At 40.5% G+C, this 25647-nt stretch overlaps 1 protein-coding gene across 1 annotated transcript in view; it reads right to left on the bottom strand.

Moving 5' to 3' along the window:
- LOC111173576 (uncharacterized) overlaps window positions 1–25647 on the bottom strand; it is a 118866-nt gene that overhangs the window by 57057 nt on the left and 36162 nt on the right. The window contains exon 3 of the mRNA XM_089903548.1: window positions 9484–9739. Within this exon, the coding sequence (XP_089759674.1) occupies window positions 9537–9739 (203 nt within the window). The 3' untranslated portion in view covers window positions 9484–9536. The remainder of the gene's footprint in view (window positions 1–9483; window positions 9740–25647) is intronic.

Here is a 25647-nt window from a genome sequence, read left to right as displayed (position 1 = left end):
CCTTAGAGACCTTGTGAATCAGAACAAATGTCAGGAGTTGCACATCAAAATAAGACTAAGCCTTAGCTAAAGGCGAGCCTTACCTTTTCTACCCACGCGGGGTAGAAGCATCAAGGTTTTGCCCGTGACAATGTTAACATTATTAAGATTTTAATTTGAAGCTCTTAAGAAACAACACCAGAAGCTAGGGCAACAGAAATATAGTTGGAAAGACATTTTGAACAAAGTAATTGTAACAAGACTATAAAGTTTCCATGTTAGCCTACATGCCTTCACCCAGGGAAATGATCAGAGACCTTAGGTACCACTGTTTCTAAAGCTTACCACACCAGATCTAATCAACACCAGATCAAAAGAAGACCTGTACTTTTTCAACACCCACTAGAGAAAGGTCTATCATAACTGTTTCAATTTTTTGAAAATGTTTCTTTTCCCCATACTAGATCCCTGCATCTCTTAATATAACATGCACACACTCCCCCTTCCACTCCCTTCCTCTCTCCTTCCCTCTGATTGAAAGACTAAACTTTTAAAAATCCTAACTTCTTTCCCGCTTAATAAAAATGTCTTCCTAATTTAAACTTGCTGAGCAACAATCTTGAAGTAGAAAATGTGTCCGATAACAATGTGAAAAAGAAATAAGCATGGCCCTTTGGGAAAGAATTAAAAAACAAAAACTTGTCAGGATTGAAAAGTCTAGCCCATTACCTTACCAACAGCAAAGAGTTTTTTTTGTTTGATGAATAATACATAATTTCTTCAGCTCAAATTGTTATCTCCGTATTTTGTTTTAATTAATTATCGGAATCCCTCTGCTGAGGATGTTGTTCAATAATCAGTTGTAAAGTTTCAGAAAAAGTTTAGCAGAAAAAAAAAAAACATAGTGGAATCTAGATGCGGCCTCCTCCCCAAGAAACCAAAGTCTCCTTGTGAACTGGACCAGAGGAAGAACAACTCAGCTGGTTCACGTCCATCCTAATTATTGAAATAAAACTCCTGGGGAATCTAATTGTTCGAAATCTGGCATTATTAGGCTCCTTGCTATTTGAACTTCAGTCCTGCTCCAAGTAGAACAGAATGAAATGTACTTAAGCGCAGGGGAAGGAACAGTCCAACACAGAATGGATGACTGAAAACCCAACTTTCATTAGAATTTCAAAGCTAAACCAAAGAGACCAAATTTTCTGTACCTCTGCTGCCCAAGTCAGACGTCCAGAGCTTTCCTACAAATACAAGGTATCTCTCTGATCTGACATCTTGCAAGCATCTACCCTAAGCAGTCTCTTATACACTCTGTTCTCGGTGAGTGATCTGTTGACATTGAGCCCAGGGGCAGATATGAATTCTTCAGGATTGGGACTAAAGGGATCTTCCAGATTCCACCCACAGTGGTTATACCAGTGATAAGACATCCATGAAAAGATTTTTGGAGAACAGAACAGCAGTGAAGAAACAGTAAAAGGAAGTCAAGGAAGAGCGGACATGGATAAGTGAAGAACCTACACATCTTTCAAAAGTCATTCTATGGCTCTTTTACAAAGCCTTCCGAAATCCCTCCCCACCCCAAATGGAATGACCTTCTTCATTTGAGGCTCACTGCTCCCCATACCACATTCTGTCAAAGCATACGTAACCCTTGGTTGCATTTATTATTCACATATGAACAAAATTTCTTTTATAAACGAAGCATTAAAAATGAATGAACAAATGAAGAAAACTAAAGACAATATTCTTGCACTGAGGGTTCTTTTTTTTTCTCAAAATAATCATGACAAATTGGGGAAAGATCACACTCAAAAAAATACAGAGGGGAATCCCCTGGTGGTCCAAGTGGTTAGGACTCCTTGCTTCCACTGCAGGGGGCACGAGTTCCATCCCTGGTCAGGGAACTAGGATCCCACAAGCCGCGTGGTGTGGTCAAATAAATAAATACTACTGAATCTAAAAAAAAAAAAAAATACAGAGCCTTAGTATTGTGAATTATCTTTGAACATTAAGAGAAGGTCTCTCTGCCAAGTTTTAAAATACAGTTTCAATTATTTCAGTGATTTGCTCTGACCCTCGTTAAGGCGTAAAAACTCTTGGTGTGTCTCTTTATTTCTAGTTGGAACCTTGCTAGAGAGAGAAATGTTCTGTAGATTATGAAACTCCCATTTATACAAAGAATCCATATAGAACTAGTACTCTGAATTCTGGGGTACCATGAAGAAAGGCATGCTACTACCCAAGACCCTGACATTTATCAGCTTTTCAGAAACTTAGAAAAGTTATGTTCGATATGGCAGATGGTAATTGTGTTTAAATATGCCTAATTATTTGAAATCTGTTATCTATCTACCTTGCTCTCTACCATCTATCTATATCTGTCTATCTAAAATTGTATGATAATATGCCTTACTAGAAAATGAAAATATGTGTATGCTCCTTTAGTGGGAATAATGACTCTCCATGTGTTTTAAATTTTAAGAAATAACCATTAAAGACACATTCAACAACAGTTCAGTTATTATAGACCATCTGTTATGTTTGTGGACCGTCAAGTTAGAGCAGGTTTCAGAAGCCATAAATATCTCAGTTGTGTTCTTCCTTGGGACAAGTATCGTGTGTGTGTGTTTGTGTGTGTGTGTGTGTGTGTGTGTGTGTGTGTTGGAGTAGTGATAAAAGTAGGTCAAGGGGAGAGATGAGTGTGCCTAATTAGGCAGAGAGGGGAAGGACCAAGGTTTTGCTCTGATGCTTTAAAGTGAATTGATTTTCTCATCTCACACTCTTTTTTCAGAAATTTTTCATATTATTGAATCTTTGAAACACAGTGGAGCAAAAATATTTATTTTATATATTTACCTATATTATATTTATTTACAGTTCTGAATAGCTGCTCCTTTAAAGTTAAAACCTCTTGCCTATTTGGTTTAAAATGGAATCCTACCATGTTTGTATTTTGGTGTTGTTCTGGGGGGGATCTGTCTATCTGAGGATAGAATGTTCTATAACAATATATGAGAGCATGGCTCTCAAATGGGACTCTAAATTTGTATTCACAGAGGCTTGAGGGTTCTATGAGAGATGTTAAAATTTTTATCTTCATTTCATTAGAAGTTTTCTCTCGAGGAGGCAAATATTTCTTTAAAAGGACAGGATGCACTAACCACAAGAGAAAAGATTGACCCATCTGAATGCTATTAAAGTCAAGAACTTCTTTCCAACAAAAAGACAGCATGAAAAGAGTGAAAGGCACACCACAGACCTGGAGAAGACATTTGCAATACACGTATCTGTCAGAGGACTCATCTTAAAATAGGAACCCTACAGTTCAATGAAAAAAGGACAACCCAACTTTTAAAAAATGGGCAAAATATTAAAATAGGGCTTTCGCAAGAGGATATCCAAATGGCCAATAAGCAAATGAAAAGGTTCTCAACATTGTCATCAGGGAAATGAAAATCAAAACAATGAGCTATATTATACACTCTCTAGAATGGCTAAAATTAAAAAGACTGAGATTACCAAGTCTCTCGTTCCAGCTAGGAGAAGTTTAAATCATTGCACTTGGAAAACTCAGTAGCAGTTTCTACTAAAGTCCAACATACATCTATGGTATGACCCAGCAATTCCACTCCTCTGTTTACCCTGGAGAAATGAATGCATATGTCCACCAAAGACATCTCTAAGACTTGTTCATGATAGCCCCAAACTGGAAATATGCCATCAACAGAAACAGATATGTAAGTTTGGTATATTCATAAATAAAATATAACACCACATCAAGGAAAAAGAACAAACTACCTGGGACACGGTTCAGCCTTAGAGACATAATGTTGGCAAAAGCAGCCAGACTCAAAAATGTATATCCTCTACAAGTCCATTTATATAAAGTTCAAAAACAGGCAAAACTAATCCACAGTGAAAGACTCACAACAGTAGTCACCTCTGCAGAGTTTTGTATTAATTGGGAGATGGCATGAAGGAACCTTGGAAGGTTCTGGAAGTGCTTTATATTTTAATCTGAATTGTAGTTACATAAATACATCCATGTGTAAAAATTTATTGAATGATACCCTTAATAAGATATGTGCAGGTATGTATGTTATAACCCAATAAAAAAATTATTTTTTAAAGCAGGGATAGAAAATGAAAGCAGAGCAGGGCCCATCAAGTTTGAGAAACTGTGCTAGAGCAAATATACTATATTTATGCACGAGGGAAGAAAAACATTAATATTGAGGAGAAAATTATTTCAAAAAAACTAGAAATGAATGATAATAAATATACATTATCTTAGATAGAAAATTTGTTAGCATTATAAATATTCCCTGTTAGAATATATTTACATATTAAATAACATTCCCAATTCTCTTACAATTATAAATGCAGTTAGTTTTATTTGCATAACTTAACGTTAGAAAGGAGCTCTTTTCTACCCTGCCATTCTAAAAGAAATCTGGATCTCTTCCCTGCGTCATTTTCACTTCATTAATTAGCATCTAATTTATAAGCATCTCGACAGTTGAAGCATTCTCACAAATAGGGCAAACTAAAATAAGTCTGGACATGTTTAAACATCTTGGCAATGCAAATGTCCCTTTCCCATTCTATTTGATAATTTCAAAATCTCTTCCCCTGTGAAGCCTTCCTGACTTGCTTAATCACAAGTAATCAGTCCATTCTTCATGTTCCTATAACATTGTGTTCTAACGTCTATCATTGCATCTGTTCCTTTATAAATAATATTTGCTAAATTGTGAGTTCTTTGAGGACAGAGAATAAGCCTTATCAACTTTTTTATTTCAATTTTTAACATTAGGGAAAAACTTTTTAGCTTTATGGAGGTATAACTGTTCTGCAACAAAACTGGACACATTTAACATTTACACCTCTTTTTTCTTGTTTTCTATATTCCCCACCCTGTACATTTCATACCCATGTCTCATTTATTTTGCAGCTGGAAGTCTGTACCTCTTAATCTCCCTCACCTCTTTCTCTCAAGCCTTATTAACCTTTTTAATGCCTTTTGCCTTGTACACTGTGGGCATTCAATACATGTCTGTTGAATGACTGAATGCCTTAATAGAAACTTCCTGAGAGTCTTGGGAATAACTTTGCCAATAAAGACTGAGCAACCCTACCACCAGTTCCCTGAACTCCACACCCTTGCTTACACTGTCCCTTCTGCCTGGAATGTCTTTCTCCTACACATCCATCCCCAGCCACCTTCTCTTGAATAACTTTTCATTCCTCCCAATTCAGCGCATGAGTTGAGAGCCTCAGGTCGCCCACCTGGGACTGGGTTAGGTGTCACTGGTACCCACTTCTGTGAAAGCAGGTGTGGATCGCCCACCCAGCTCTTGCCGAACTTGAATAGTTTTCTGCTCTATACGTGATTCCCGCGTGTGCTCGGCCAGAACTCAAAAATCCAGTCCAGGTTTGAGGGCTTGCAAATGCGCAAAGGATACTCAGAAGAAGGGTACAATTGAGTGGCAGGTGCTGTTCCACTGCCTCACTCATTATCAGCGAGGGGCCTCTTCAAGGGATATAGACAAGGTCCCCCGGGGGGGTGAGGAACACTGCGGGTTGGAGAGCTCCTAGCTACAGCTGGGGGTGGGGGCCGGGGGGAGCCACGCCAGCACTCAACGGGCTGCCTTGTACCCCACAAGGCACATTACTGCCCCTGCCTCCTCAGCCCTTGGCTTCTGTAGGGACCCAAGGGTCACGCACAGAGCTCACGTGATCACAAGTGACAATGCTGGTCCAGGTTCCTTAGCCCCGACTCATTTTGAATAGGAGTTCCCCTCCTCTCCGTGCCCAGGGAGGAAGGGCACACCCTCCTCAGCCTTGGACCTCTTAAGGGCTCCTTAATTTGATGCAGCTTAGATGACATCACTGTGACCAGCCTTTGTGCCCGTTGCCCTAGCAAAGGCTCAGGTCACTTTTCAAAACCAGGGTTCTGTTCCTGACTCACCAGCTCCACCATCTGATGGTGACAGCATCTCATCTCTGCAGTAATGGAGACTCCCCACAGGCCCACTAGCATGTACTGGATGATAGCGTAGTGAATGGTTCCAACCAGCTCCGCCTTAGCTGCCTGCTACAAGTCTAGATGTGGTGCTAGTCTTTGGAGAAGAAAGGCCACCACTGCTGGGACTCCCCTTCCTCGGAACCTCCCCATGGAATGAATGGGGAGGGACCCCTGGGATTTTCGAGAATGGCCGTGACAGCACAGCAGCTGGGACAAGGCTCAGGAGGGGCTAGAGTCACTGCCACCACCAGCAGTTAAGCTGCAGCCTTTGTCCCCAGCTAGGCAGCCTGAACCACGTTCTCCTCCATCTAAACCTTCTCCAGATTGATCTGTGTTTGGTTCCATTTGGTGTTGGCCAAGAGGGGGACTTGGTTGTGGCACAAGGTCTTCTACCTCAATCCCCTCCTACAATGCCACGTGCGTTCAGGGCACAGAGTCTGGCTGCTCTGGGCTAGAACGTGGAGGCCAAGAAGCAGGCCTCCTGAAATAGGCACATGAAAACATGCTCAACATCACTAATTATTAGAGAAATGCAAATCAAGACTACAGTGAAGTACCACCTCACACTGGTCAGAATGGCCATCGTTAAAAAGTCTACAGGGCTCACCCTGGTGGCGCAGTGGTTAAGAATCCACCTGCCAATGCAGGGGACACGGATTCGAGCCCTGGTCCGGGAAGATCCCATGTGCCGCGGAGCAACTAAGCCCGTGCGCCACAACTACTGAGCCTGCGCTCTAGAGCCCTTGAGCCACAGCTACTGAGCCCACGTGTCACAACTACTGAAGCCTGCACGCCACAACTACTGAAGCCCGCTTGCCCAGAGCCTGTGCTCCGCAACAAGAGAAGCCACCACAATGAGAAGCCCGCGCACCACAACGAAGAGTAGCCCCCACTCGCTGCAACTAGAGAAAGTCCGTGTGCAGCAATGCAGACCCAATGCAGCCAAAAATAAAATAAATAAATAAATAGATTAATTTTTTTAAAAAGTCTACAAATAACAAATGCTGGAGAGGGTGTGGAGAAAAGGTTACCCTCCTATACTGTTGGTAGAAATGTAACGTGGTACAGCCACTATGGAAAACATAATGGAGGTTCCTCAAAAAACTAAAAATAGAGTTACCATATGATCCAGCATTCCCGCTCCTGGATACATATCAGGACAAAACTATAAGTTGAAAAGATACATGCACCCCTATGTTCATAGCAGCAGTGTTTACAATAGCCAAGACATGGAAACAATCTAAATGTCCACGGACAGATGAATGCATAAAGAAGATGTGGTACATATGTACAATGGAATACTACTCAGCCATAAAAAAGAATGAAATTTTGCCATTTGCAGCTACATAGATGGACCTAGAGATTATCATACTAAGTGAAGTTAAGTCAGAAAGAAAAAGGCGAATACCACATGATATCACTTATATATGGAGTCTAAAATGTGAAATGAATGAACTTATCTACGAAACAGAAACAGACTCACAGACAGAGAACAGACTTGTGGTTGCCAAGGAGGGGTGCAGGGGAGGGTTAGATTGAGAGTTTGGAACTAGCAGATGCAAACTATTATATATAGAATGGATAAACAACAAGGTCTTATTGTATAGCACAGGAAACTATATTCAATATCCCGTAATAAACCACAATGAAAAAGAATTGAAAAAAAAAAAAAAAAGAAGCAGGCCTCCTGGTGGCTAGGCAAGCTGACCTTTATCCCACTCTTCTTACTCCTGCTACAGTGCAAGTTATTCTTATCCACCCTACTGACTCCAAATGACCTGCAGCAGGCAATAAATAGCCGGTCCGAGATCAAAGATGGGAAAGAATGACAAATAGGATTTCAGTTGCTTTCACTTTTGTGAAATTCAAATCTGTAACGAGGCTGTGTAACAGATCTAGATCTAGGTATGCTGGCTTTTCGAAAATTCACTTTACACCACTTAAACACTTCGCTTTTACTAAAGGCCTGCGTTAGTACCTGTTTTCCGTAACCAAAATAAGTCTGAAGAGGATATTCTCTTTTACGAAAAAAGGCAAAAAGCGAAAATTAGCGTTCAGCATGTGTTTTGCAGCAGCCTTTATAGAGGCAGCATGCACCCCGTGCACCTGGAGTGGTCCCACGAGGCCCCTTCCCTGGGAACCACACTCAGCATCTCAGCATCAAGCCACCATAAGCTTTGAACTGTGTCTGTGGGCATCTGTGCTTCATCCTGATGTATTCTGAGCATCTGTTAATAAGATGTGTCCTAAGGTAATTGCTTCTTCCCTTTATGCCGTTTTGGCTTAGGAAAGGTTTCGTAGGAACGCTCCGCTTTCGGACAGCGGGGGAAACCCGTACAAGCACGCAGGAGAGTGGCCTCACCTCTCACTGCCCCACCCAGTCCTCACAGAGGTGCCCCAACAGGAGTCTTGGGTGGGAAAAGGAAACCACCAGTCACAAGCTTGATGGGAAGTTCATGAACTTGCCTTGTAAATTATCAGGATGGCTCTCCAGGCTCTAGCTACTTGCAGATAAGGCAGGTCTGCATTCTGCTCATCAGGCCTAAGAAGGCTTGGGCCCGGCCAGCCACAGTCCCCCATCCTTGAGCCCCTTGCAGGAAAGAGCCACATCTTGTATCGCTATATTCCCAGGGCCCAGCACTCTACCAGGCGCAGAGGAGGCACCAGAAAATGGTCGTTGACCACGAGTCGACTGACTGATTTGTTTTCAGCTCCACACCCTAGGGTGGATGAATAGCTCCCAGAGAAGGTGAACAAAACCCAGAGGGGTTGGTTAGACAGTCATGGGGGATGGTTCTCCTCTGCTGCACCATTGCTAGGTCTCAAGGATGCAGGAATGGGAGCCTGAGCTTTCCCACAGCTCCAGCGGGCCTCCAGAGGAGGGTGGAGGGAGCTCGTGTCTGAGCTGGAGTTACTCCCTGGGCATAAGATTTGGGGCAGAGACCAAATGCTATGATGAGGTTAACGCATATGATGATTAACTTAACTGAATCAGATTAAACCAGTAACTGTCTATTGAGCAACTGGTATGTAGACACTGTAGAGAGAAAGAAATAAAGGGTGGTGTGGTAGAAAGAGGAATAAATGCAAACTCTGCCACTAGCTGGTTACAGACCTTGGGGAAAAGTCTTTTGGCCCTTAGCTTCTTCAAAGTCATCTACTATGATTTAAAAACTCAATCTCAGGGCTTCCCTGGTGGCACAGTGGTTGAGAGCCTGCCTGCCGATGCAGGGGATACGGGTTCGTGCCCCGGTCCGGGAAGATCCCACGTGCTGCGGAGCGGCTGGGCCTGTGAGCCATGGCCGCTGAGCTTGCACGTCCGGAGCCTGTGCTCCGCAACGGGAGAGGCCGCAACGGGAGAGGCCACAACAGTGAGAGGCCCGCGTACCGCAAAAAAAACAAAAAACTCAATCTCAGCCCTAAATGGATGAACAATAATTGACAGTAAAATCAAACAAACAAAAACTCACTTGCTCCTTTGTTCGAGATGATGATCACAAGGACGCCGCCAGTGTCTACGAGCTCAGAGGATCCCCTCATATCCATGGGAGGGGAACAGCCAATGAAAGGAGGCCTTGCCTGGCAGCTGTTCCAAGGCTCTGGCTCCTGAGAATCGTGTCGCCCTCTGTGCTGCATCACAAGAGCTTGGCTGAACAGCGGTCAGGCTGGGAAGTCGGTGCCCAGGGGCTTGAGGGGGCAGCTCTATTCTCCGGGATGCAGTAGGCTCTGGGGATAGAAGAAACAAGGAGGTTACAACCTGTTCCTGACCAACGGCAAGAGAAAATTGTTTTCTTTCTTCCTCTCTTGCTAACCTGACAGTGGGATCCATCTGTAGCCTGTGAGTCAGAGAATCAGGCTCATTATTTCTGCTCTATAAAAACATCTTCTGAACCCTGGTTATTTTCATTGTGCTTTTGTACAGTCGACCATAAAATGTCTAAAGGGAACTAAACCCATGCTAATTCTACATGCTAAGTGGACATACTTCACATACAAAAAGGAGGATATTTCTGAGCTCCGTGGTGCAATGAGCAGTTCAACATCAAGGTGGAGTGTCGGCGATTAAAAAAAAGAAAAACTAAATAACATGTAAACTTAATTAGCATCATTAGCAAACTTGCCATATCCTAGGCAGCACTGATATTAGACCACAAACAAAAATAAATGAATCACAACCTAACAACCAACCAACCAACCCACAAAACAAAAAACCAAGAAAGTATCAAAACATAATTTTAATCGATTTTGTAGATTAAATTGATAGCTTGATAACAGAGTTACAAAATGACGCCATTTGAAAAATGAGATCTCTGCCAATAAAAACATATTTCTAATGCTCTGGTTAGGTTTGCAATGGCTACAAATGCAAATAAGTTTAGAGAAAGTAAAGTCAGAGTTGTCAAATGCAAGTCAATATACTTTTCTTATTCTCCTTAAAATTACTACCTGCAGCCTCTCAGTGTTATGAATGCTGAATTCTTGCTCTAGTTGATGATATCCTGGACAGGCCTCCCTCAGAGGGAGCTCCTTCACTCACTCCTTACATTTTAAGGAAGAACTTGGGGACCAGAGTCCAACGCCTGGATCCTGCATTTAGCTCTTCCGCTAACTGTGATTCTGTACTAATTACATCACATTTCTACGCTCAAATTCCTTCATTTGTAAAATTATCTGTAAAATTACAAAATGATGTTGGAGTGTCTCTAGGTAACTTTTACACTCTGAAGTTACTCAATTTTGTGTCAAACAGACGTAACGCCAAAATTCTAATAAATTAGACACTAGAGAGACTCCATGAACTCTCTCTGGCCACATGACAACTACTGAACACACATGAGACTCTAATACCAATACTCAATGATAAAAATTATTTTGGTAAGATGTAGAAACACAACTTAATTATCTACAAAGTGATAATAATAACCCTGGCTATAAAGCCTGTGGTACTTTTCATTAACATTAAAAACTATAATACGGTACTTGTGTAGCAAAAACCTACACTACTGACTGTGTCTCTCCTTTACTTTTACACAACCATCACACTCAGAATGCTATGGACACTACCGCGTGGGAGTTTCAAGCCATTCTATGCAACACTAGCTGGGGGTCCTACAATTTAATAACTCAAATCTGACACCATTTACTGGGAGATGGCATCAGATTCCACAGGTTAAGGGCTCCATCCCGCAAGATTGCCCTCATCCCACTTCAGACGCCGATAGCAAAGCCAGTTTGTCACTTGTGCTTCTGAGAAATTGGCTATACATCAGACGTTCCCATGATCCCTTCTCAGGTTTCATTAATTTGCTAGAGCAGCTTACAGACTCAGGAAAACAGTTTATTTACTGTTTACCAGTTTATTTTAAAAGGATATGATAAAGGACACAGATGAACACCCAGGTGGAAGAGATGTGTAGGACAGGTGTGTGGGAAGGGGCGGAGCTTTCATGCCCTGTGCAGGTGTGCCACTCTCCCAGCACCTCCACATGGCCACCACCTAGAAGCTCTTCAAACCCCAAACTATTGGAATTTTCATGGAGGGCTTTATCACACAGGGATGATCAATCATTAACTCCACTTGTATCCCCTCTTCCCTCGCTGCAGAAGGGGATGGTGCTGAAAATTCTAATTTTCTAATCATGGCTTGGTCTTTCTGGTGACCAGCCCCCATTCAGGAACCCACCAAGAGTCATGTTATTAGAACAAAGGACACTGTTTTCATCCAGGAAATTGCAAGGGGTTTAGGAACTCTGTGTCAGGATGGGGGCTCAAAGACCAAATATTAGAACAGAAGATGTTCTCAGTGCTCTTATCACTAGGAAATTGCAAGAGTTTTAGGAGCTCTGTTGCAGGAACTCGGGCAGAGACCCAAATATATATTTTTTCTGTTATCTCACAGTAGTATTAAAGAAATATCAGCAAGCTTTGTCTCTAACAAGGTAATAATGACCCACACGACAGCTGTCAACTCACTCTAAATTAATTTTCCATGACCCCTAGGTTAATGATTAATTTGCCTGTCCCTGATATGCATAATATTCTGCTCATTATAAGGAAAAAATCCATCAAGCTGATTTATGAGTACATTATAAAAATAAATTGATATCTGTGAGCTGGTGACGTACTGATGAATAGGAGGTTCATCAACAGCATGGGTTTTTCTTTATGAATTTTAGAATCGTATTTATTTTTTTATACAGCAGGTTGTTATTCGTTATCCATTTTATACACATCAGTGTATACATGTCAATCCCAATCTCCCAATTCATCACACCACCACCACTTTACCCCCTTGGTGTCCATACGTTTGTTCTCTACATCTGTGGCTCTATTTCTGCCCTGCAAACCAGTTCATCGGTACCATTTTTCTAGGTTCCACATATATGCGTTAATATACGATATTTGTTTTTCTCTTTCTGACTTACTTTACTCTGTATGACAGTCTCTAGATCCATCCACGTCTCTACAAATGACCCAATTTCGTTCCTTTTTATGGCTGAGTAATATTCCATTGTGTATATGTACCACATCTTCTTTATCCAATTGTCTGTCAGTGGGCATTTAGGTTGCTTCCGTGACCTGGCTATTGTAAATAGTGCTGCAATGAACATTGGGGTGCATGTGTCTTTTTGAATTATGGTTTTCTCTGGGTAGATGCCCAGTGGTGGGATTGCTGGGTCATATGGTAATTCTATTTTTAGTTTTTTGGATGCTAGACTTTTTATTTTTTATTTTATTTTATTTTTTGTTACATCTTTATTGGAGTATAATTGCTTTACAATGGTGTGTTGGTTTCTGCTTTACAACAAAGTGAATCAGTTATACATATACATATGTTCCCATATCTCTTCCCTCTTGCGTCTCCCTCCCTCCCACCCTCCCTATCCCACCCCTCCAGGCAGTCACAATGTACCGAGCTGATCTCCCTGTGCTATGCAGCTGTTTCCCACTAGCTATCTATTTTACATTTGGTAGTGTATATATGTCCATGCCTCTCTCTCGCTTTGTCACAGCTTACCCTTCCCCTTCCCCATATCCTCAAGTTCATTCTCTAGTAGGTCTGTGTCTTTATTCCTGTCTTACCCCTAGGTTCTTCATGACATTTTGTTTTCTTAAATTCCATATATATGTGTTAGCATACGGTATTTGTCTTTCTCCTTCTGACTAACTTCACTCTGTATGACAGACTCTAGGTCTATCCACCTCATTACAAATAGCTCAGTTTTGTTTATTTTTATGGCTGAGTAATATTCCATTGTATACATGTGTCACATCTTCTTTACCCATTCATCTGATGATGGACACTTAGGTTGCTTCCATCTCCTGGCTATTGTAAATAGAGCTGCAATGAACATTTTGGTACATGACTCTTCTTGAATTATGGTTTTCTCAGGGTATATGCCCAGTAGTGGGATTGCTGGGTATTATGGTAGTTCTATTTGTAGTTTTTTAAGGAACCTCCATACTGTTCTGCACAGTGGCTGTATCAATTTACATTCCCACCAACAATGCAAGAGGGTTCCCTTTTCTCCACACCCTCTCCAGCATTTATTGTTTCTAGATTTTTTGATCATGGCCGTTCTGACTGGTGTGAGATGATATCTCATTGTACTTTTGATTTGCATTTCTCTAATGATTAATGATGTTGAGCATTCTTTCATGTGTTTGTTGGCAGTCTGTATATCTTCTTTGGAGAAATCTCTGTTTAGGCCTTCTGCCCATTTTTGGATTGGGTTGTTTGTTTTTTTGTTATTGAGCTGCATGAGCTGCTTATAAATTTTGGAGATTAATCCTTTGTCAGTTGCTTCATTTGCAAATATTCTCTCCCATTCTGAGGGTTGTCTTTTGGTCTTGTTTAGGGTTTCCTTTGCTGTGCAAAAGCTTTGAAGTTTCATTAGGTCCCATTTGTTTATTTGTGTTTTTATTTCCATTTCTCTAGGAGGTGCGTCAAAAAGGATCTTGCTGTGATTTATGTCATAGAGTGTTCTGCCTATGTTTTCCTCTAAGAGTTTGATAGTGTCTGGCCTTACATTTAGGTCTTTAATCCATTTTGAGCTTATTTTTGTGTATGGTGTTAGGGAGTGTTCTAATCTCATACTTTTACATGTACCTGTCCAGTTTTCCCAGCACGACTTACTGAAGAGGCTTTCCTTTCTCCACTGTACATTCCTGCCTCCTTTACCAAAGATAAGGTGACCGTATGTGCGTGGGTTTATCTCTGGGCTTTCTATCCTGTTCCATTGATCTATATTTCTGTTTTTGTGCCAGTACTATACTGTCTTGATTACTGTAGCTTTGTAGTATAGTCTGAAGTCAGGAAGCCTGATTCCTCCAGCTCCGTTTTTCGTTCTCAAGATTGCTTTGGCTATTCGGGGTCTTTTGTGTTTCCATACAAATTGTGAAATTTTTTGTTCTAGTTCTGTGAAAACTGCCAGTGGTAGTTTGATAGGGATTGCATTGAATCTGTAGATTGCTTTGGGTAGTAGAGTCATTTTCACAATGTTGATTCTTCCAATCCAAGAACATGGTATATCTCTCCAACTATTTGTATCATCTTTAATTTCTTTCATCAGTGTCTTATAATTTTCTGCATACAGGTCTTTTGTCTCCTTAGGTAGGTTTATTCCCAGATATTTTATTCTTTTTGTTGCAGTGGTAAATGGGAGTGTTTTCTTAATTTCACTTTCAGATTTTTCATCATTAGTGTATAGGAACACCAGAGATTTCTGTGCATTAATTTTCTATCCTGTTACTTTACCAAATTCATTGATTAGCTCTAGTAGTTTTCTGGTAGCATCTTTAGGATTTTCTATGTATAGTATCATGTCATCTGCAAACAGTGACAGCTTTACTTCTTCTTTTCCGGTTTGGATTCCTTTTCTTTTCTTTTCTTCTCTGATTGCTGTGGCTAAAACTTCCAAAACTGTGTTGAATAATAGTTGTGAGAGTGGGCAACCTTGTCTTGTTCCTGATCTTAGTGGAAATGCTTTCAGTTTTTCACCATTGAGGACGATGTTGGCTGTGGGTTTCTCATATATGGCCTTTATCATGCTGAGGAAAGTTCCCTCTATGCCTACATTCTGGAGGGTTTTTATCATAAATGGGTGTTGAATTTTGTGAAAAGCTTTCTCTGCATCGATTGAGATGATCATATGGTTTTTCTCCTTCAATTTGTTAATATGGTGTATCACGTTGATTGACTTGCATATATTGAAGAATCCTTGCATTCCTGGAATAAACCCCACCTGATCATGGTGTATGATCCTTTTAATGTGCTGTTGGATTCTGTTTGCTAGTATTTTGTTGAGGATTTTTGCATCTATGTTCATCAGTGATATTGGTCTGTAGTTTTCTTTCTTTGTGACATCTTTGTCTGGTTTTGGTATCAGGGTGATGGTGGCCTTATAGAATGAATTTGGGAGTGTTCCTCCTTCTGCTACATTTTGGAAGAGTTTGAGAAGGATAGGTATTAGCTATTCTCTAAATGTTTGATAGAATTCGCCCGTGAATCCATCTGGTCCTGGGCTTTTGTTTGTTGGAAGATTTTTAATCACCGTTTCAATTTCAGTGCTTGTGATTGGTCTGTTCATATTTTCTACTTCTTCCTGGCTCAGTCTCAGAAGGTCGTGAATTTGTAAGAATTTGTGCATTTCTTCCAGGTTGTCCATTTTATTGGCATAGAGTTGCCTTGTAGTAATCTCTCATGATCTTTTGTATTTCTGCAGTGTTCGTTGTTACTTCTCCTTTTTCACTTCTAATTCTACTGATTTGAATCTTCTCCCTTTTTTTTTGATGAGTGTGGCTAATGGTTTATCAGTTTTGTTTATCTTCTCAAAGAACCAGCTTTTAGCTTTATTGATCTTTGCTATCGTTTCCTTCATTTCTTTTTCATTTATTTCTAATCTGATCTTTATGATTTCTTTCCTTCTGCTAATTTTGGGGGTTTTTTGTTCTTCTTTCTCTAATTGCTTTAGGTGTAAGGTTAGGTTGTTTATTTGAGATGTTTCTTGTTTCTTAAGGTAGGATTGTATTGCTATAAACTTCCCTCTTAGAACTGCTTTTGCTGCATCCCATAGGTTTTGGGTCGTCGTGTTTTCCTTGTCATTTGTTTCTAGGTATTTTTTGATTTCCTCTTTGATTTCTTCAGTGATCTCTTGGTTATTAAGTAGTGTATTGTTTAACCTCCATGTGCTTGTATTTTTTACAGATTTTTTCCTGTAATTGATATCTAGTCTCATAGCGTTGTGGTTAGAAAAGATACTTGATATGATTTCAATTTCCTTAAATTTACCAAGGCTTGATTTGTGACCCAAGATATGATCTATCCTGGAGAATGCTCCATGAGCACTTGAGAAAAATGTGTATTCTGTTGTTTTTGGATGGAATGTCCTATAAATATCAATTAAGTCCATCTTGTTTAATGTATCATTTAAAGCTTGTGTTTCCTTATTTATTTTCATTTTGGATGATCTGTCCATTGGTGAAAGTCCATAGTAGGGGTGTTAAAGTCTCCTACTATGAATGTGTTACTGTCGATTTCCCCTTTTATGGCTGTTAGTATTTGCCTTATGTATTGAGGTGCTCCTATGTTGGGTGCATAATTATTTACGATTGTTATATCTTCTTCTTGGATCAATCCCTTGATCATTATGTAGTGTCCTTCTTTGTCTCTTGTAATAGTCATTATTTTAAAGTCTATTTTGTCTGATATGAGAGTTGCTACTCCAGTTTTCTTTTGGTTTCCATTTGCATGGAATATCTTTTTCCATCCCCTCACTTTCAGTCTGTATGTGTCCCTAGGTCTGAAGTGGATCTCTTGTAGACAGCATATATATGGGTCTTGCTTTTGTATCCATTCAGCCAGTCTGTGTCTTTGGTGGGAGCATTTAATCCATTTACATTTAAGGTAATTATCGATATGTATGTTCCTATTCCCATTTTCTTAATTGTTTTGGGTTTGTTATTGTAGGTCTTTTCCTTCTCTTGTGTTTCTTGCCTAGAGAAGTTCCTTTAGCATTTGTTGTAAAGCTGGTTTGGTGGTGCTGAATTCTCTCAGCTTTTGCTTGTCTATAAAGGTTTTAATTTCTCCATCAAATCTGAATGAGATCCTTGCTGGGTAGAGTAATCTTGGTTGTAGGTTTTTCTCCTTCATCACTTTAAATATGTCCTGCCAGTCCCTTCTGGCTTGCAGAATTTCTCCTGAAAGATCAGCTGTTAACCTTATGGGGATTCCCTTGTGTGTTATTTGTTGTTTTTCCCTTGCTGCTTTTAATAATTTTTCTTTGTATTTAATTTTTGATAGTTTGATTAATATGTGTCTTGGCGTGTTTCTCCTTGGATTTATCCTGTATGGGACTCTCTGTGCTTCCTGGACTTGATTAACTATTTCCTTTCCCATATTAGGGAAGTTTTCAACTATAATCTCTTCAAATATTTTCTCAGTCCCTTTCTTTTTCTCTTCTTCTTCTGGGACCCCTATAATTCGAATGTTGGTGCATTTAATGTTGTCCCAGAGGTCTCTGAGACTGTCCTCAGTTCTTTTCATTCTTTTTTCTTTATTCTGCCCTGCAGTAGTTATTTCCACTATTTTATCTTCCAGGTCACTTATCCGTTCTTCTGCCTCAGTTATTCTGCTATTGATCCCTTCTAGAGTATTTTTAATTTCATTTATTGTGTTGTTCATCGTTGCTTGTTTCCTCTTTAGTTCTTCTAGGTCCTTGTTAAATGTTTCTTGCATTTTCTCTATTTTATTTCCAAGATTTTGGATCATCTTTACTATCATTATTCTGAATTCTTTTTCAGGTAGACTGCCTATTTCCTCTTCATTTGTTAGGTTTGGTGGGTTTTTATCTTGCTCCTTCATTTGCTGTGTGGTTGTCTGTCTTCTCATTTTACTTATCTTACTTTGTTTGGGGTCTCCTTTTTGCAGGCTGCATGTTCGTAGTTCCCGTTGTTTTTGGTGTCTGTCCCCAGTGGGTAAAGTTGGTTCAGTGGGTTGTGTAGGCTTCCTGGTGGAGGGGACTAGTGCCTGTGTTCTGGTGGATGAGGCTGGATCTTGTCTTTCTGGTGGGCAGGTCCACGTCTGGTGGTGTATTTTGGGGTGTCTGTGGCCTTATTATGATTTTAGGCAGCCTCTCTGCTAATGGGTGGGATTGTGGTCCTGTCTTGCTAGTTGTTTGGCATAGGGTGTCCAGCACTGTATCTTGCTGGTCATTGAGTGAAGCTGGGTGTTGGTGTTGAGATGTAGATCTCTGGGAGATTTTCTCCATTTGATATTACGTGGAGCTGGGAGTTCTCTTGTAGACTAATGTCCTGAAGTTGCCCCTCCCACCTCAGAAGCACAGCACTGACACCTGGCTGTATTCTCATTTCTTAAACATCCATCATTGGTTCTTTCTAAACTCAAGGTTAGCAGATACTAATGTTTTCATATACATGAGCTAATGCAAATACATTAATTTCACAGACATCACTTGGATAATTTGACCTTTGGGTTGATTTTACTGTGCCTTCAATTTCTTGCATTCTACTGCGGGTAGAAAGTGTTTATAACAAAATGTTCCTTACCACTTGAAAAACCATTTCTGCTATCCTGGTAAGATATTTTTTAAATAAGTGTTCTCATGCTAGCACAGAATGATGCTATAAATAAGGATTCTGTTGTTGATACTGTTGTTTTTGTTTTATTTCTTTTTCCTTTGCTACTTTTTTCCTCTAGCCACTGGTTCTCATGAGATTTGATTTTAGGACAAAAGTCCTTTAAACTAGGTAATAATATTCTAGCATTGGTTTCACAAGAGGATTGATTATTTATTTGCAGATATTCTCCAGAAGTCAGGCTTTCTGTCATTTCCATGCATATTGTTATTTTGCTAATGACAAAATAGTATAACTTAATTTCTTCAGTAAAACAGCATTATTAAGAAATGCAGGGAAGCTGTGTTTGGGATGGCATGTGGACATGTTCAGCTCCTGTGGGAGAGTTCTGCCTGTTGCAATTTGCCATAAGAAAGAGCAGATTGCCTATAGTTTCTATGTGCCTGTAAACATTCCTTGGTGCTAGTCATCCTGTAGATAATTAGGAAATTTTCATCTTAAATGTATTTTATCCAATAGATTTTCCTTCCTGGTTGTGACTGGCATTGACTCTTTTTCCAAAAGCTGTGTGTTTACCGGGCTCATACTGATACTAGGGTGGTTCCAGAACTAGAAGATGTCCATTTCCCTCAGTTCTGAATTTTGAAGGGCTCTAAACCAGGGTTGAGAGAAGAACCATGGTGTCTGCATATGTAGTGCAGTTTGCAACAGTTTACCAATCAGGTTGCTAATTGCCTTGCTGGGACACTTCCTATTGTCTTCTTTAGTAATCTTTATGTTCTAGGTTGCGTTGACCATATATTGTCTATGATGTTCATTTTAATCTGATATAACTAGCACGAAATGGCTATGTTTGGGGAGGGGAGGTTTTCTATTTTCTCTGAGCATAGAAATGTCCTGGGTGGGGAAAGGAGCTTTGGATTAAGACCCAGAAGAACCTGAAATGGTGGGTTGACTTGGTCAACATGACCCTTGAGGTTGAGTGTCTGAATTTTGTTTCAGATGATGTTTCCATTGATTCACAAAATCTAACAGGTATCAACTCTTTCTCTTTGCCCTCCAGGAGTGGATTAGGCTGGAGACTCTGATTGAAGGGCCTGTCTCAATGCCTTCTTCATCACCAAGAGCATCCAGTTGCACATTTTTTTACTTACTGCCCAGAAGCCAGACATGATAACATCTAGTCCCTGTCAGAGGAAGCTTCAGAAGGACTTTAAAATGCAACTAAATGCTCTTCTACATAACTCTAAATAAGGTATTATGTTGTGAGCTCATTTGAATTATGATTCCCAATGCCATTCAAAGACAGTACTATTAATTAAGCACCAGGTATATGAAATATCTCATAAGCTAAACTATTGAAATATCTGGCATTAACCATTGCCTTAAGATGTTAACCTTGGATGGATGATCCTCACACTGCCTAGAACTGGGATTTTATCCAAAACATCTATCTCTCATAAGTCATGATATAAAACAAATACATAGTATTTGTATTTTAAATGCTTTGCATTTTAGTATGTAAAGTATGCATATGTTGTATGCTATTTTGAAGATTAAAATTCTCCAAAGTTAAATGACTTATCATGATTGTTGTGATATATCACTAGACTTTTCTAATTACATTAATATATAGCCCTATTTTAGGAACATAGTCTAAGAATGGCTATTCTTAGTGAGCCATTACAGAAAGTTGTTATGATTTCTGAAAAAAATTAAACGAATTCCAATGTTATAAAACAGCTCAGAGTCAGTTTGTTGTCCACTTAACTAAGAGGGATCAAGAGGACTCTGGTTTCCTACACCCCCAAAGAGCAGTACCTCCAAAATTATTCACATACTGGCACACATAGAGAATGATGGAGAAAGTGGAGGAGTCTGCTTACAGCCTGAGATGAATGACCCCAGGGACTCTGACCATCTAAAGTCTCCCCCAGCAGCCCCAAGGGCTGAGGGGGTCAATAATTTGGCATATCTGTGACCTATGCTATGTATACCACACCAGATGAGAAACCCTGCCATGTACCTAGAACTGAGGATGGAATTACAATACTAAAATTACACAAGTGCACATGAAGAGATACAAAACATTATTAGTCGTTAAGGAAATGTAAATCAAAATCACAATGAGGTACCACTTCACACCCACTAGGGTGGCTAGAATGAAATACATTTTGAAAACAAAACAAAATACAACAAACGTTAAATGAGAAGATGTGGAGAAATTGGAGCCTTCATACATTGCTGATGAGAATGTAAAATGGTTCAGCCACTGTGGAAGACAGTTTGACAGTTCCTCAAAAAGTTATATGACCCCGCAATTCCACTCCTAGATATATACCCGAAAGAACTGAAACCAGGTACTCAAACAAGAACATGTACACACGTGTTCATAGCAGCACTATTCACGATAGCCAAAAGGTGGAAACAACCCAAATGCCCATCATCAGGTAAATGAACAAATTGTGCTATATATATTAAGTGGATATTATTCAGCTGTTGAAAGAAATGAAGTACTGATGTATGCTACACTATCGATGGACTTCCAAAACATTATGCTGAGTTAAAGAAGCCAGACACAAAATGTCACATATGTATGATTCCATTTATAAGAACTATCCAGAGTGGATAAATCCATAGCCATAGAACCTAGATTAGTGGGTGCCAAGAGCTGACAGGAATGGGGAGTGGGGAGAAATGGCTTAATGGATAAAGTTTCACTTTGGAATGATGGAAATGTTTTGGAACTAGAGAGAGGTGGTGTTTGCACAACACTGTGAATGTGCTAAATGCTAATGAATTGTTCACTTTAAAATAATTTATGTTACATTAATTTCACCTCAGTCCGTTATTTTTTTTAATTACACAAGTGAAGTAGAAGTGGACTTTTTTAAGTTCTCCAATATATTTCATCAATATAAATGCTAGGGATTTCCCTGGTGGTCCAGCAGTAAAGAATCTTCCCTCCAATGCAGGGGACGCGGGTTCGATCCCTGGTCAGGGAACTAACATCTCACATGCTGCAGGGCAGCTAAGCCCGCACGCCACAACTACAAGAGCCCATGAGCCCAGGAGCCCACACCACAACTAGAGAGAAGCCCGCAACGAAGAGCCCGCATGCCTCAACGGAGACCTTGCTTGCTGCGACTAAGACCCAATGCAGCCAAAACCAAACAAACAAACAAATAAATAAATCTTTAAAAAAGTATATAGATGCTAAGGCCAATGACTCAGGTGCAAATTTTACTTAAAATTATCCATATGGCCCAGAATGTTTTTTCCCATTAGCTAGAAGAATTATGCCAAGAAAAGAATGTTTTATTCCATTTCAATTGAGCACTCTTAACACCAGCTACTTTAAAAAGAAAAAGAGGTCAGTTTATTGGGTTAAGTGGACAAAGGAGGAAAAGAAGGAAGGTGGGAGAATAGAAGAATCAAGCATTCTCTTCATATTTTCCTACCTTTTCCCTAAAGCAGGATATATTCATGGTCTCTGCATTTGCTGCTCATGGGGGTAGATGTGCTAGAAATGAATGGGACATTAGAAATCTCTCCTGGAACACAGCTGGACTGCAGCCAGGCTCCACTTTAAATTGCTTGCTCCATAGAGAAAAGAATAGTGGTTGTGTCATTTGAACTCCTCTGAAGCAAATGATACACAACAGTGATGGTTAATTTTGTGTGTCAACTTGGCAAGAATATGGTGCTCAGCTGTTCGGTCAAACACTAATCTAGATATTACTGTAAAGGTAGTTTTATTTGATGTGATTAACATTTACAATCAGTTGACTTTAAAGCAGATTACCCTCCGTAATGTGCCCCATCCAATCTGTTGAAGGCCTTAAAAGCTAAGACTGAGGTTTCCTGGAGAAGAAGAAATTCTGCCTGAGTTTCCAGCCTTCGGATCCCAAACTGCAAATCCACTTTTACCTGAATTTCCAGCCTACTGGCTTGTGGTAGTATAAATTTAAGACTTGTCAGCTTCGCAACTGCATGAGCCAATTCCTTAAACCTCCAGATAGACAGAGAGATAGATAGATAGATAGACAGACAGATGAGGGAGAGAGCGGGTGAGAGAGAGATCCTATTGGTTTTGCTTCTCTGGAGAACACTGACTAATACTACCACCTCAGCATCACCCCCCTTACACGGATCTTGGGCACAGGTCCTGGCTATTAAAATAAGCCCACTGCCACCTTGCCAATCTCCCTGCTAAGGCCAATACATCAGAAGTAAGTGCGTAGCTCTCACAGGTATATTTACCTTAGACTCACCCACAGAGACCAGGGCTTAATGATTTTTGTTCCCTGATTCTTCCTGCTTAAGCAAGACAAGGCTTAACGGTACCCAAACCACAAAACACTGGTGTCATCAGGTCTCAGTGACAGCACAAAATGATGGTATGTTTTAAACCAAGTATGTTCAATAGCTAAATGTATTCAATGTTATTTCCTCCAAGAAAATACATTACGACAACATTCAGAAGCGAGAGGCTGTCAGCTGTTCTCTTTTCATTATTTTCCAAGATGAGATAATAACAAACAGAATTTTTCAAAATTCCTATACACAGCCTGAATCAAATGAACTTGGAAAAGGCCAGACTTTTATTTCATCTCATTCCAGGGAGACAGAAGATGTATAATGCAGACTTGCAGGAAAAAGAGCAAAATCAGCTCTTATGTGTGATATGCTGTAACTCAACCAGCTTCTTCAGGGGGAACAAATCTTCATAAGAGACCAGGAGAAAACCACAGTTCTTAGTGTTCTTATAAAATTGAATAGAGAAGCTCTTTGTTTGAGATGTTCAGTGTTATTAATAGTCAAGAGAAAAATAAATTAGAAAAAGAATGAAACCATTATCACCTATCAGATTTATAAAAATGAAAACATTTAGAACAGCCAGAGCTGATCAGAATGTGGTAAACTTCCATACTGCAGACATTGGTTTCAACTGCTAAAACATTTTGGAAAAAAAATCTGATGCTATGGATTATATCTATTCACGTTTACAATGCATTCATTGGTCCAACAATCTCATGGGGAAATAAAAGCATTGGAACATGGGGATTTATGCACCAGGATGTGTATTAAAGCACACATGTAGTTATTAAAAAAACCCAACAACTGAAAATAACCTACACATCTATAAAGACACAGTGGTTGAATAAATTAGAAAATCATCCTATAAAAGAGAAAGCATATACCAACAGTAATGAGTTATACCTACAAGTATTAATGTGGAGGGCTGTTCATGAAATATAGTCAAGTGAAAGCATAAGCAGCAGAGAGATGTACAGAGTGTGACTCCACGTTTATAAACATTCTTATGTTGGAGTCAGTATGTTTGTTTGCATATGTTTGCAAAGAGAGAAAAGCCTGGAAGAACACACACCAAAGTGCTAACTCTACTTCAGATGAGATGGAATTGCAGAACGGGGTGAGGGAGGGGATGGGTAAGTTTGTTAATGTTTCATTTTTATGCTTCTGTTTGACTTTGTATTGTATATATTTTTAAATTTTCTGTACATTATGTTTTTCTGTTTTTGTTTTTGTTTTTTTTGCGGTACGCGGGGCTCTCACTGTTGTGGCCTCTCCCGTTGCGGAGCACAGGCTCCGGACGCGCAGGCTCAGCGGCCATGGCTCACGGGCCCAGCCACTCCGGGGCACGAACCCGTCCCTCAACCACTGCGCCACCAGGGAAGCCCTGTACATTATGTTTTGACACCTTATAAAACCTTTCTGGCTGCGTAGAGACTGCCCCTCCCTGGTGTGGCCAGTCCTTTGAGACAGCAAAGGGCTCAGCCCAGCTTGCCTGTGACATGCAAACTCACCCGGCCAGGGCCACACTTTCTCTCTCTGGACCTTGCACATCCGCAGGCCACATTCCTCCACCTTAATCACCCCAAGGCCAGGTACCAGGCATCTGGGACCACCCGTGTACTTTAGAGCCCGAAGAAATGATTGCAACTAGCCAATTGCGAACTGTTTCCCCTGCCCTGCCTTGGCTTCTCGGGAATGCCCAGTACAGGCTCTGGCCTTGGTTTTCCCCTTGCTCTTGCTTTCTATCTCCTGACCATCCTGAGGCTTCCCCACATGATCCTGCTCCACGGGCTGTGCTTCCTGTATCGAGGACCTGCGGCAACCATACACTTTGATTCCCTGAGCTTCTCCTGGGTCCCCTCCCGGGGCTGCACGTGACTGACCGTCACCCAAAAGACACAGAACAGACGTGTTATACAACCCTGTAGAAGCTGTCATTTAAAAACATCTAATATTTATTTATTTATCATTAATTTATCTTTAATTGAAGTATAGTTGACTTACACTATTATTAGTTTCAGATGATAACATTCCATATTTTTATAGATTATACTCTATTTAAAGTTATTGTGGGACTTCTCCGGTGGCCCAGTGGGTAGGACTCCATGCTCCCAATGCAGGGGGCCCGGGTTCGATCCCTGGTTGGGTAACTAGATCCTGCATGCATGCCGCAACTAAGAGTCCGCATGCCGCAACTAGGAGCCCGTGTACTGCAACTAAGACCCAGCACAGCCAAAATATTAAAAAAATAAAAAGTAAAGCCATTGTAGAATATTGACTATATTCCCTGTGCTGTGCAATATATCCTTGTAGCTTATTTGTTTTATACACAGTAAAAGGCATCTTATATTTAAATAAATTCTAAAAAAAAATCTAATATAAAAATTTAACATAGGGACTTCCCTAGTGGCGCAGTGGTTGAGAATCCACCTGCCAATGCAAGGGACACAGGTTTGAGCCCTGGTCCAGGAAGATCCCACAGGCTGCGGAGCAACTAAGCCCGTGAGCCACAACTACTGAGCCTGCGCTCTAGAGCCCTCATGCCACAACTACTGAAGCCCGCGCACCTAGAGCCTGTGCTCTGCAGCAAGAGAAGCCACCACAATGAGAAGCCCGTGCACCGCAACGAAGAGTGGCCCCCGCTCACCGCAACTACACAAAGCCCGCGCACCGCAACGAAGACCCAGCGCAGCCAAAAATAAGTAAATAAATAAAAG

Source organism: Delphinapterus leucas, chromosome 21, assembly GCF_059928025.1.
Source record: "Delphinapterus leucas isolate spDelLeu-1000000601 "Yukka" chromosome 21, BTC_Dleu_Yukka2, whole genome shotgun sequence".
Classification (NCBI taxonomy): Eukaryota; Metazoa; Chordata; class Mammalia; order Artiodactyla; family Monodontidae; genus Delphinapterus; species Delphinapterus leucas.
Note: the sequence above shows the minus strand (reverse complement) of the source record. Positions and strands in the feature narration are given on the sequence as shown.